At 36.7% G+C, this 13,006-nt stretch overlaps 1 protein-coding gene across 16 annotated transcripts in view; it reads right to left on the reverse strand.

Annotated features, from left to right (window-relative positions):
* Window positions 1–13,006, reverse strand: part of LOC309544369 (protein unc-13 homolog A) — a 297,990-nt gene that overhangs the window by 82,241 nt on the left and 202,743 nt on the right. For 9 of the 16 annotated variants that reach the window (XM_082243274.1, XM_082243271.1, XM_082243272.1 and 6 more), the window contains 5 exons: window positions 12,892–12,981; window positions 11,469–11,546; window positions 9,560–9,648; window positions 3,085–3,237; window positions 365–488 (listed from right to left, as the gene is read on the reverse strand). In XM_082243274.1, the coding sequence (XP_082099400.1) occupies window positions 365–488; window positions 3,085–3,237; window positions 9,560–9,648; window positions 11,469–11,546; window positions 12,892–12,981 (534 nt within the window). Of the gene's footprint in view, window positions 1–358; window positions 489–3,084; window positions 3,238–9,559; window positions 9,649–11,468; window positions 11,547–12,891; window positions 12,982–13,006 lie in introns of all 16 variants that reach the window. The other 7 variants (XM_082243275.1, XM_082243273.1, XM_082243269.1 and 4 more) reach the window with 1 other exon arrangement.

The raw sequence follows: 13,006 nt of genomic DNA on the forward strand, positions 1-13,006 counted from the left end.
TGACAGGACAGGTCAGTATTATTATTGTGTACAAATACAACAGATATATTGTAAGCCCTACAAATACAGTGCAAAGATTTAGCAAGTATTGTATTGTTATTTTTTCCTATTTTACTGGATTTCAGTTTAAGGACTTTCAAGATTTGGATGCAGTCATTAACTTTTAACTTCCTTCAAATTTTGTGATTTAATAGGCACACCATGGTGTGATAAAAAATAAAGCAATTACTATACTTTTCATGGAACAAAAGGACTACCATATTTTTAAAAAGGCAGATGCTTTGAAACATATTGCTAAACAGTGTAAATATTATTCATGTTCATTTTTCTTATCTGAAACATGCTGACTTATTTAAACACTCACAGTCTGGTCTGTTAGTGGTGGTAGTACAATAGTTTTTTCCATTGTGTTCATCACTAGCTTCCATAGCTCCTTCAGAACGCGTTTTAAAACAGTCTTTTCGCAGATTTTAGCAAACAGGGTAAGACTAAGGAAAAAAGAGGAAAATAAAAGGAGGAACAGGTAATTATGTAAATTTTCATTACAACAAGTTGGTTGAACCCAATAGACTTGTGTCTTTTTTGATCTCTCCTAACTATGTAACAATGCGCAGTAGCATCTTCTTTTTTGGATTTGGTGCTTTAAAAATAAAAAAATAAAAATCTTTTTAGTGGAGACTAAAGGCCCGTACACACGATCAGATTATCGAACGATCTGTCGTCTGTTTTTTGTGGCATGCTAGTCTGATGTGGAAAGTGAAGAGGTTATTTTCATACAAATTTTCCCGTACGACAGAATTCTACTTTAGAAGTGATGTCATGTGTTGGATTGCTTTGTATGTGTTCTTTCCTCTCTGAGCATGCCTAGTCTTGCTCTTAAGATTTTTTTCCGTCAAAATCTGTACTAATGAGACGAAAATCGGATGTTGTATTACGGAAGACAAAAATTTTATAGCCTGCACATAAGGATTTTGTCAGCCGAAAAGTCCGAGTTGGCTGTCGAAAGCAACATACTAACAATCCGAAAATTGGCAGATCGGTCGTCGGACGAATTTTCCCTACAGATTTTCTTATTGTGTGTACGGGCCTTAAGGCTTTTGATAGGCTGCAGGGCAGTGGAGTAACTGGAAACAGTTTCAGGTGAGAAGTTAAGAGATCAAACCTGAACTCAGCAACCAGAAAAATAGACACTCCACCAATTGGCGTAGGTGGAACTTTATAAACATGGATGTTTAACTCAAAGTCTTATGACAAATAGTTTATAAGGTTATCTGTAAAACTACTAATAATACTAAATAATATTAACTGCATGGCCTGCAGTACCTTTTTCTTGGCAGTTCTACAATAACAGCATTAGATTTCATTTATTTTTAACCAGTTCTGGACCGGAAGGATTTGCCCCCTTAATGACCAGGCCATTTTTTGTGATTCGGCACTGCGTTATTTTAACAGAAAATTGCCCGGTCATGCGACACTGTATTGAAATAAAATTAATGTCCTTTTTTTACCACAAATATAGTTTCTTTTGGTGGTATTTGATCACCTCTGCGATTTTTATTTTTTGCGCTATAAACAAAAAAAAGCGACAATTCTGAAAAAAAAAAACAAACAATATTTTTCACATTCTGCTACATAACATTCCCAAGAAAAAAAATAAAAAATACATTTTTTTCATCCTTTTAGGATGAAAAACTAGGGGAAAGATTTATGTCATTTTTATTTATTTTATTTTTATACTAGTAATGGTGGCGATCTGTGATTTTTAGCGGGACTGTGACATTGCGGCGGATGGATTGGACCCCTAACTGACCTTTTTGACACTTTTGGGGGGACCAGTGACATTACTAGAGTAATCAGTGCCAAAAATATGTACTGTTACTGCAATAATGACACTGGCAGGGAAAGGGCTAACCTAGTGGGTGATCAAGGGGTTAAATGTGAGCCTAGGGGAGTGTTTACTAACTGTGGGGGAGGGGCTTGTGAAATGATCATAGGGACCTCTGATCCTATATAGGAGGATTACAGGCGCTCTGTGATCATTTCAGAGAGAAGAACGGTCAGCTGTGTTTCCTCTCTCAGGGGGGAGTGATCGCCGGCCCCTCGCTCGTCCCCCAGCACTCCGCACGCGACCGACGTAGAACTACATCGGTTCGTGCAGTCGAGCCAGCCTGCCGCAGAAAAACTGTGGCGGGCGGTTGGCAAGTGGTTAAATAGATTTTTGTTATTTATCTAATATAAATTATTTCTGTACTAGCCTATATAACAATTTAATAGTTACCTTGCACTTCTGTTTATAACCATTATATGCTTTTTAATCTTATATCCAAAGACAAAGTAAATGGTTACAGAGGAAAAAAAGATAGAGCAAACCTTGATTGGTTGGAGTTATATTACCAGCTGACATCTCCTGCATTTCAAACTATTAATTTCCTAACTGTGATCAGTTAGGAAAACCCAAAGCTCAGTAATCGTATGGAATATAAAAAACACATATACCTGTACATAGACATCTGAGGCATATTTATAAGGCATATTCATCCCAGCTGCTGTGTTACAATGCAACACCTGGTGTGCAGTGCGGTCCAGCGGGATTGATCTTGGCGCATTGCACTGTTCATTTTATTTAATGGTTGTTTATTTAAATGAACTTTAATGAGCAGTCACACAGACATTTCATAACGTTCAGCTGTCTGCTGCATGGTGTGAGTCAGTGGTGTGAACTGGGCACACAGGAAACAAGGCAATTTGCCTTGTCATTCAGTGGGACTGTGCTGGACTAGCCGCTCAATGCAGTGCCACCGCATCTTGTGTGAGTGAACCCTAAAAGCAGTGAATGCAACATTTACCAAATTTTTACTCTTGCACGTAATTAACCACCTGTGAATGTTTGGTGAATGTCACATTCACTGCTGTATGAATTTGCACCCAAATATTTATTATTATTATATTATAATTATTATACAGGATTTATATATCTTAAAATGTGTTAACATCTAACAACAACATAAATGTGATTTTATTTGTTACTCCTTACTTTATGTGCTTAAAAGCACCTGTAATATTTCTTTTTAATTATTTTCTTACTTGCTGTCTAGCGGGTCCAGTATAGGTTGTAATACATTATCGGCATCCTGGGCCACACTGCTGCAATTACTGGCAGGCACATTTCCGGTCCCTTTAACCTGACTAAGAATCTCTCCCATTTGTTTTACACACTCCTCAATATGTGCATGGAAACTGCAAAAAATAGAAAACGTAATAAAGACATATTGGTCACATACAGTGATATATTACACAACATAATGAGTATATTATTTGAAGTTGAATACATTTGATTGTCCAGTATATTTTCCTGATTGCATGCATACAAAATATACTGTATTTAGCATATCAACATTTTGGTGAATGGAACACACAGAATCACTAATTGCAAAGTTTTGCATTGGTTGCTGCCTCTTCACTGCAGACCTAGTATCTGACTCTACCAGGATGGCAGATATCAATTTAATATCAAGGCTAGCAAAAACATTTTCACATATTTATGTTGTGGACACAGACTTCCATTCTTTGAAAGACCAACAGAGCGGAACTATTGATTAGAACTTATGTACTGTAACAAGCATGTCTGCCTTTATTTACATATATAAGTTATTTTAAAAAATTACACATTAAAACAATATTACAAATATTATTATTTGTATGTAGCACTACTCCCTTGGGAGCTGCTGGTTACGGGTTCCCCTGGGCTACCATTAGCAACAACACGACAGTTCAACATTCTCCAAGTAATTTTGGCTCAGTCAGGAAACAGTCTAGGAGCTTTGGTTTTTGTGATTTTATTGAGAACTTGGATGGGAGAAGGGAATGAGTGGGATACTCCAACTTATATAACTATTCACAAGTAGCTGGGACGACTGTATAATGCTGAATGTTGCTAGGCCGCTGCTTCACCATGTCAGTAGCAGTGACATAGTAAGAAATGAACTGTCTGAGGTAAACTGTACTGTACTGCAGAACAAACTTCAGGGTCCTTCCTGGCACCCCCTTTGTTCCTATACTTCAGGTTCAACTACACGGCACCCCCTTTACTGTTACACTTCCTGTGTGAGCTAGCTCTTTGGTCCCTCTGACTTCTCAGGAGTGGTCCCCCTTCCTGGGCAGACCCCTTGACAAGTCCCAGAGTACTCACGACACTGTTTTTCCTGAGAGACTCTGCCACCGACTCCACTGTCAGCACTCTGGATCTTCTGCAGCTCAGCTCCACATCTGGTTCAATAGGCCGACTGCCTAGGACCACCTTCCTCACACCTTGCAGGAGGATAGACCAGCCTTCTGCCTCTTCCTGGGACTCTGCTTCCCGCCAAAGACGCCCTGTCACATGTCCCCTTCATATTCATGGCCAATCCCAGGATGCACTGCAGGAATGCCCTCCCTCTGGGACTGCCGTAAACCCGGATGTGTCACTGGCTGGGTTTCCTCCACTGTCCAAAAAGCTCCCTCATTGGATGAAATGGGGACACTCCCTCAGACCCAGTGAATCACACCTGGAAACATGTGACACGCAAACTAACAGATCAGGCTCCCCTGATAAGCAGAAGTAGCAAATAGATGCTTTTTCCTAGCACCTACCTAGGAGGGTGCTATATGTAAGTTTAAGAAATCATTAAAAATACATTCTTCCTAAATTATTATTATTATTAGTATTAAACCTAAAACACAAATGTAATAAAATATATTGCAGCTTAACAATCCTTAAAGTGGTGGTCTAAAAGTTGTTGTTTATTTGTTATCTTAAGCATTTTTTTGCATTAGGCTATAAAACACCCCACTATCTTTCCTACCCCCCTCTGTCCCTAAACACTAACCTATCTTCTGCTCTCCTTACTCCCTGGTTTCCCAGCAGACACCGAGGGGAAAACTCCTGTGAGGAGAGAGTGGGGGCGTAGTTTACTTGATGCTGCATGTGTATGAGCACATATGCCTCCCGCTGTCAGGGGATTGTGTTGTAGATTCTCATATTAACCCATGTTTTTCATATTATTTATATTAATTTGCAAATGGTATTAATATATATCTAGGATATTATCATCATTAATTATTAAGATATTTATATTATTATTACTATGATTATAGTAGAAGTGGTATTATCATTAATATTATTAATAATTCAATATTAAAGCATTAGTTATTAGTCTTTAGTAATGTATACTATGTTGTTATTATTATTATAGTAGTAGTGGTATTATCATTAATATTATTAATAATTCAATATTAAAGCAATAGTTATTAGTCTTTAGTAATGTATACTATGTTGTGGTTATTATTATTATTATAGTAGTAGTGGTATTATCATTAATATTATTAATAATTCAATATTAAAGCATTAGTTATTAGTCTTTAGTAATGTATACTATGTTGTTATTATTATTATTATTATTATTATTATTATTATAGTAGTAGTGGTATTATCATTAATATTATTAATAATTCAATATTAAAGCAATAGTTATTAGTCTTTAGTAATGTATACTATGTTGTTGTTATTATTATTATAGTAGTAGTGGTATTATCATTAATATTATTAATAATTCAATATTAAAGCATTAGTTATTAGTTTTTAGTAATGTATACTATGTTGTTATTATTATTATAGTAGTAGTGGTATTATCATTAATATTATTAATAATTCAATATTAAAGCAATAGTTATCAGTCTTTAGTAATGTATACTATGTTGTTGTTATTATTATTATAGTAGTAGTGGTATTATCATTAATATTATTAATAATTCAATATTAAAGCATTAGTTATTAGTTTTTAGTAATGTATACTATGTTGTTATTATTATTATAGTAGTAGTGGTATTATAATTAATATTATTAATAATTCAATATTAAAGCAATAGTTATCAGTCTTTAGTAATGTATACTATGTTGTTATTATTATTATTATAGTAGAATTGGTATTATCATTAATATTATGAACAATTCAATATTAAAGCATTAGTTATTAGTCTTTAGTAATGTATACTATGTTGTTATTATTATTATTATTATAATAGTAGTGGTATTATTATTAATATTATTAATAATTCAATATTAAAGCATTAGTTATTAGTCTTTAGTAATGTATACTATGTTTTTATTATTATTATTATTATTATAATAGTAGTGGTATTATCCTTAATATTATTAATAATTCAATATTAAAGCATTAATTATTAGTCTTTAGTAATGTATACTATGTTGTTATTATTATTATAGTAGTAGTGGTATTATCATTAATATTATTAATAATTCAATATTAAAGCAATAGTTATTAGTCTTTAGTAATGTATACTATGTTGTTATTATTATTATTATAGTAGTAGTGGTATTATCATTAATATTATTAATAATTCAATATTAAAGCATTAGTTATTAGTCTTTAGTAATGTATACTATGTTGTTGTTATTATTATTATTATAGTAGTAGTGGTATTATCATTAATATTATTAATAATTCAATATTAAAGCAATAGTTATTAGTCTTTAGTAATGTATACTATGTTGTTATTTCATAATATGGAAAGCTAAGGGTCCATTCACACTAGCACGACTTGTCAGGCGACTTGGTCGCCTGACAAGTCGCGGTCGGACGCCTGCAATTGATTAGCACAGGAACCGTTCTAATAGGAGCGACACAAGTCGCTCCGACTCAGAAAAAGGGTCCTGTACTACTTTGGGGCGACCTGGAGGCGACTTGCATTGACTTCACACCGTGACTTCACAGGTCGCCCCAGAAAGTCGTGTCGCCCCTGTCTGAATGGGCTCTAAATCTAAGTTGAACTCTAGATGACCTCTCTGCTTCATGCTGGTATTTTTTAAAAGACAGTCACAAGTTTACTGGGTGAAAGTTTACTAGAATAAAGTTTAGACAGTTTCAGACATTGGTGTCTGAACTGCAGATGTCCATTACTTTTTTATTCATGGTAATTACATTGACGTATGTTTTGACAACCAATCATATTGTACCACATGTAATTCTATGGTCAAAAATTGTTATAAGAAGGCTTGCGTGCCTTTCTTTCTTTGAACAAATAATGAATTTGTTCCCAGCTGCAGCTGTTGTTATTAAAACCTCCCTTCTTTTTTGGAAATGCCTGGTCGTTTGTTACATTTCCACATCGTTTTGGAGGCCCCAGCAAGATCAACAGTAGCTGGCGAGGCACTGGATTCAACACTTTTTATTGCAAGTTCTGCATTGTGTGGTCCATGTCTTCTCAGCAACAGGGGGAGAGAATGATTGTTGCTGGGTATCGCTGTACCAGGCAGATTTCCATTAAGGTATGTTAGGTCTTCTGAACTGTAAATGCATTAGATGCATTGTTAAAGAGGAGATACCCTGGGTGCTTGGTTTTATAAAATATTAAAAGGTAACCCTGTGGAGGTTTAGCTAACCTCTGTGTAACCTGAAGATTTACATGCATGTTGGTTTCCTAGACTGATAAGGAGTCTGGAGGAGGTTTTTGTGGTTTATTTTGACCCCTGGATAACCTGAGTTTGTTCTCTAGACCTACAAGAGGTCTACAAGAGGTTCTTTGGGTTGCCTAAATTTGTCATGCATGTTGGTTTCCTGGATTGGCAATCAATCTGGAAGTGACTTTGGGGTTATCACACCCCTGGAAAGCCTAAGTTAAATATTTGTTTTAGGATGAGCACTGATATGTAGTTACTAGTAGAAAAATGTATCCTTTTTATTGTATGTGAAAAGATAAATAGAACATAAAAGTTGTGGTGTAAAACAATACTCATGAGTTTAGAAATGTCAGGAAAGGTAAGTCCTGACAGGAAAATAAGGTAAAAGTTTTGGAGCTCCATTTGTTAACAAAGTTAAAAGGTATGTACCATGTTTGTAATATATGTATATGTATCTATTATAACTGTCTGTGTTGTCTGTGTACTAACTGAGTTAAGATCAGGTTGAGACATTCCTGATCGCCATGGCAAGCAGGGCTTGGTGGCTTTTCGTGTCTTGAGACAAACGTTTTTGCAAGGAGACATATGCGTGTACGGTGCCAATTGGCTTTACTCTGAGCACTGCTGTCCATTATTAATACTAACTAATCTGTCAGTTGTAATCATTCTGTCAATATTTGTATATATGTGTATATATGTATATAAGTGTAAGTATATATGTGGGTATATAGTCAGGAATTGTATTCTGCATTACCAGATAGAAAGCAGAAGACAATGCCATTTTAATTCATGAATGTTTGCAAATGTAAGTTCATTCCTTGTAATTTTTCTAGAATGTAAGTGTGTATACGTGTTTATTGGAGGGAGACTGGTATAAAGCCACTGTCAATCATAGCCCTGCCTCCCTACTCTCTGTGCTATTTCTCTGGAGCCGAGTTAACCACAACAAAACAGAAGGTGAAGAGCCAAGGCTCCAACGAAGGAAACTTGATATGGAGACTGCTACCTTATCCCCAATGGCATTGATAGTGTGGAAAGGGCACTCTGGAGATAGGTAATCTTGAAGATCTTTTACCAGCTCCTTTAATGCTGTGGTGGCCTTCTCCTCAGCACTTTCCAGCCTTAGGTTTGTAAACTGCATTGCTAAACCATAGGTCTTCCTCTTCTGTCACTCCTGGACATCTCTGAGTGCATCCCAGAGGAACTTTATTAGAATCTGCCCCAAGTGTCAGAGGTTTTTCCTTTTGCTGAAAACAATCTGTCTCACAGATCCCAGGGCCTAATGTGAACTAATTCAAAGTCACACAGGTACAGGTACAATGCTTCTGTAGTAGAGTCTGTGTCAGACACTATCTCACCAAACAAGCTCCAACAGTAGGTGATCATAGCCTTGATAGAGCTCTGTTTATTCTCTATTTATCGAAAACCGTAAAGTCGACCAAAGAGGGTTCGAATCTCGGCCGGTTTAGCAGAAACTAGATTCAAACCATGTATGGGCAGGCTGAATGTACCCAAGTTGATCGATCGATCAACCTGGGTACAAGCAGCCTGCCAGAGTTTACATGCAATTATTGCTATCGTCTGTTATAGCCACTAGCAATACTCACTGTGTTCTCGCGGTGGGGACAGCTTCCCCCGCACCTGTCGGGAGGACACAATGGTTCGGCAGGAGGGATTCCCCTGTAAACACTGTCTGTGTTGTTGGGAGAATCGAGAACATTTCTTTCCTGCCACCCCCTGGTGGCAGGAAAGAAATTTGCTCTGTCTATGGCCAGCCTAATACTTGGCATGCATCACACTCCAATGAATTCTGTGCTAATTAGGCCTGGTCTTCCAGTATTTGCTACAACTACTTAGAGGTCTAAATTCACTCAGCCCAGTCTGTCGAAGTTGTGTTGATCCAATTTAATTTGGGTGTGTAAGTAAAAGACATTCCTATTGGTACAACGAGAACATGGGGATACCAGCCCCAATACTAGTGGGTTGTTATCCTGGGAACGTATTCCAAAATTGTAGCTATGACTAACTGCCTATTCTAGGAAAAATTGTACTGTTTAGACTCCCTTTCTTAAGACAAAAAAAATTATCTAAAAATTGTCTTACCTTGTTGCAAATATTCTGCTAAGCTCATCCAACACATTATTAAGTTTTACTTGCAACTCTTTGAGGATGTCACTAGTTTCTGGATCCAGCTAAAATACAGGAAATAAAAATATTAGCTTAAAATAACTTGACTGACTATGGAAAACATACAGTACTGGATACATTTAATGCAAGTAGGACAATAGTCTGTTTAAATCCTGAACATTCCAAAGAAAAAAATGGATTTACATTGTGACTACTGTATATATATTGGTAAATAAAAGTTTTTTTTCCCTTTCCTCCTCTGTGTCCTACTGACTATGAATGTATTTGGTACTTTCATAATACCCAATTGAATTATGTTTGTAATAAGTTTTTATATAATACTACTTCAGTTTTCTTTTAGGCATAAACAACAGAGTTATGCTTGCCTCTCAATAAATATATTGTGTTTGCTGACATTGTAAATGGCAGTGCCCATGTGAATCTTTGTTTTTTTTTTGGTGTTATGAATTGTTCCATTCCGCCAACGGCCTTGGTGGTGCACGGGACTCAGAGGAAATTGCAAGACAATTGGAATGAAGAAAAGAGACCAGAATGTAAAAACCATATTGATAAAGAATACTCTACTAGATTGTTGCAGTTTGTCATTCCATCTGATTAACCACTTTGCCACTGCTCACTAGAGCTCTACTGCGGCAAAGTGGTTCGTTAACGTCTGGCGACGTAGACCTACGTCGCCAGACACTGCCCTTACTCGGAGGCTCGCTCCCGCTGTATTCAGTCACAGCAGGAGTCGGGCCAGGGGAGGAGCAGCGGCGATCGCCGCTGCTCTTCCCCGATCATCGGGGAATCGAGTCTGGAGATCCGCCCGCTTGTGTAAACAGAGCGGGCGGATCTCCTAAGTGACAGGCAGGGTCAGATTGCAGGGTTCAGCATAGCTCAGTCACCTCCCCCCACACATGTCAGTAAGCACCAGGCATACATTAACCCCTCCCTCTCCAATAAAATTAACCCCTTCCCTGCCAGTGCCATTTTTACAGTAACAGTGCATATGTATAGCACTAATTACTGTAGTAATGTCACTGGTAACCCCAAAAGTGTTAAAAATGTCAGTCAAGGGTCCGATCTGTCCACCGCAATGTCGCAGTCCTGCAAAAAAATCGCAGATCGCCGCCATTACTCGTTAAAAAAAAACACCAAAAATGACAGAAATCTTTCCCTTAGTTAGTAAACGCAATAACTTTTGCGCAAACCAATCAAAATACGCTTATTGTGATTTTTTTTACCAAACATAGGTAGCAGAAAACAAATTGGCCAAAAATTTTAAAAAAAATTGATTTTTACATTTTTTTGGTGGGAATTTCATATAAAAAATGTGAAAAATATTGTTATTTTTTTCAAAATTTACGCTTTTTTTTATAGCGCAAAAAGTAAAAATCGCACAGGTGATCAAATACCACCAAAAGAAAGCTCTATTTGTGGGAAAAAAAAGGACGTACATTTCGTTTGAGTACGGCGTTGCATGACCGCGCAATTGTCAGTTAAATTCGCACAGTGCCGAATCGCAAAAAGTGGCCCAGACATAAGACAGCAAAATCCTCCGGTGGTAAAGTAGTTAAATGATTAATTTAAAACTAATGAGAATTGTATGTATCAATTAATTGAGACAAAAATTAAACATATCTGGTTAATTGTTTGTCCAGCATCAAGGAGACCTGGGCACTTTTTTCTAGGCAAACAAATGTCTCCTGGACTTCAACACTAGGCTGAAGTGGCTTTTTCCAGTCTTAATACTCATGTCATTCTTAGTACCTATTGCTGCCACTCAGACCATGCTTAGTACTAATATCTTTACCTGGATATGGAGGTTTACATTAACAGCAGATAAGATGTGTAAATGACACCTCAGAGTGTCTAGAATACTTACTTCTTTCCCACCCATTGCTTCAAACATTTTCTCCAGCTGGACCCGGAGCTGCTGGATGTTATTCATTAAGATACATGGCTGCAGAGACACAAAGTATAAAAGGAATAGCTTTGAAAATTTAAAGTGAATGTAAACCCAAAATCTATTTTTCAGCATGTTTGGCATCATGTCTAACTTTATACAGCTTTCTTAAGCAAATGGTTTTTGTGTATCTGTACAAAATTTGGAAATCCTGCCAGTAACAGCACTTCCTGTTTCAGTCTGACATTGCTAAAGGCTCGTACACACTTGACAAAAGTCGGACGAAATATTTCTCTCTCATGCTCAGCGGTCATAACCGTTTTTAGTTGACAGTGCACAATGTTCACAAAATTTCTCGTCCAATTTTTTTTTGGGACGTTTGCACCTAGACTTCCAGGTCATCAGCAACGTCAGATCATGCGCGGTCTTTCGTATATGATTTTTCGCGGACATACTGCATACACATTAAACAAAAATTGGTCGTGCTGGGGATGGAAGATAAAAATTTTGGTGTTTGTCCCTCCGTTTTTTTTCGTTGAAAATGTATGCATCGGCTGCTGAAAGTTGTGTACACACTAGCCGAAAATTGTACGATTTTACCTCGGATGGGAATTTTTGGCAGATTTTCTACTAGTGTGTACCCCACTTTAGCCACTGTCTCACAATTAGCATGAGCCTTATCAGCCTGCCATGTGATCTCCTTTGTTTTGCTGTTTTTAGGTCTATGAGATAGGAAGCCCAAACGGCCTGCTGAAGGCTGACAATAGTGCCCTAAATTGCAAAGCAGTGGTTAATGTTGTCAGCCTAAAACAGGAATTGTTGCTGCTGGCAGGATCTCCATGTAAGAAACGTTTCAACAGTTTCACAAAAAACGTTTTGCTTTAAAGCTCCTATACATTGAGGCATAATGCCAACAATACTTAAAAACTGATTTAGGGTTTCTATTCACTTTTAAAACATTGCACAATGCAGGTGGAAAAATGGATTGATTTGTTATAAATATACACAATGTAATTTATGTTTTCAGGGAGTTAGTCTGAAGGGCAATTTACAAATACAATAAAAATATAAATTCAGGACATAACTATATTTGAGATAACGCTGTGGCTGTGGGTAAAGTTATTTTCATTCTTGTATCCAGTAATTCCACTGAAGGACATTTTCTCCTCATTCTATGCCCAACTTGTAAAGCAATGGCCTGTGATATACAGTAAATATTAATATAATATCAGTTAGTCAAATTATTGCTATGTAAAGCATTTAGAATAACGCTGCAAGTCATAAAAACCAACACACTTTCAAGTGTCAGTGTCAAACTTATTGTAAGATAGTTTTAGTTGCATTGGCTTCCATTTAACTATTAGAAGGGAAGACAAACAATCCTAGATTTGTATCACATTACCACTTTCTCCTCTTTCTTCTCTTTTGAGCAGTGTGAAGCAAAGTCTTTGGAGATGATCTCTGCATACTGGAGTAGGACATTACTGATTGTCTAGAGAAAGAGATAGGATGGAAGA

Source organism: Pelophylax lessonae (assembly GCF_965119305.1).
Source record: "Pelophylax lessonae genome assembly, chromosome: 1".
In the NCBI taxonomy this organism is placed as follows: domain Eukaryota; kingdom Metazoa; phylum Chordata; class Amphibia; order Anura; family Ranidae; genus Pelophylax; species Pelophylax lessonae.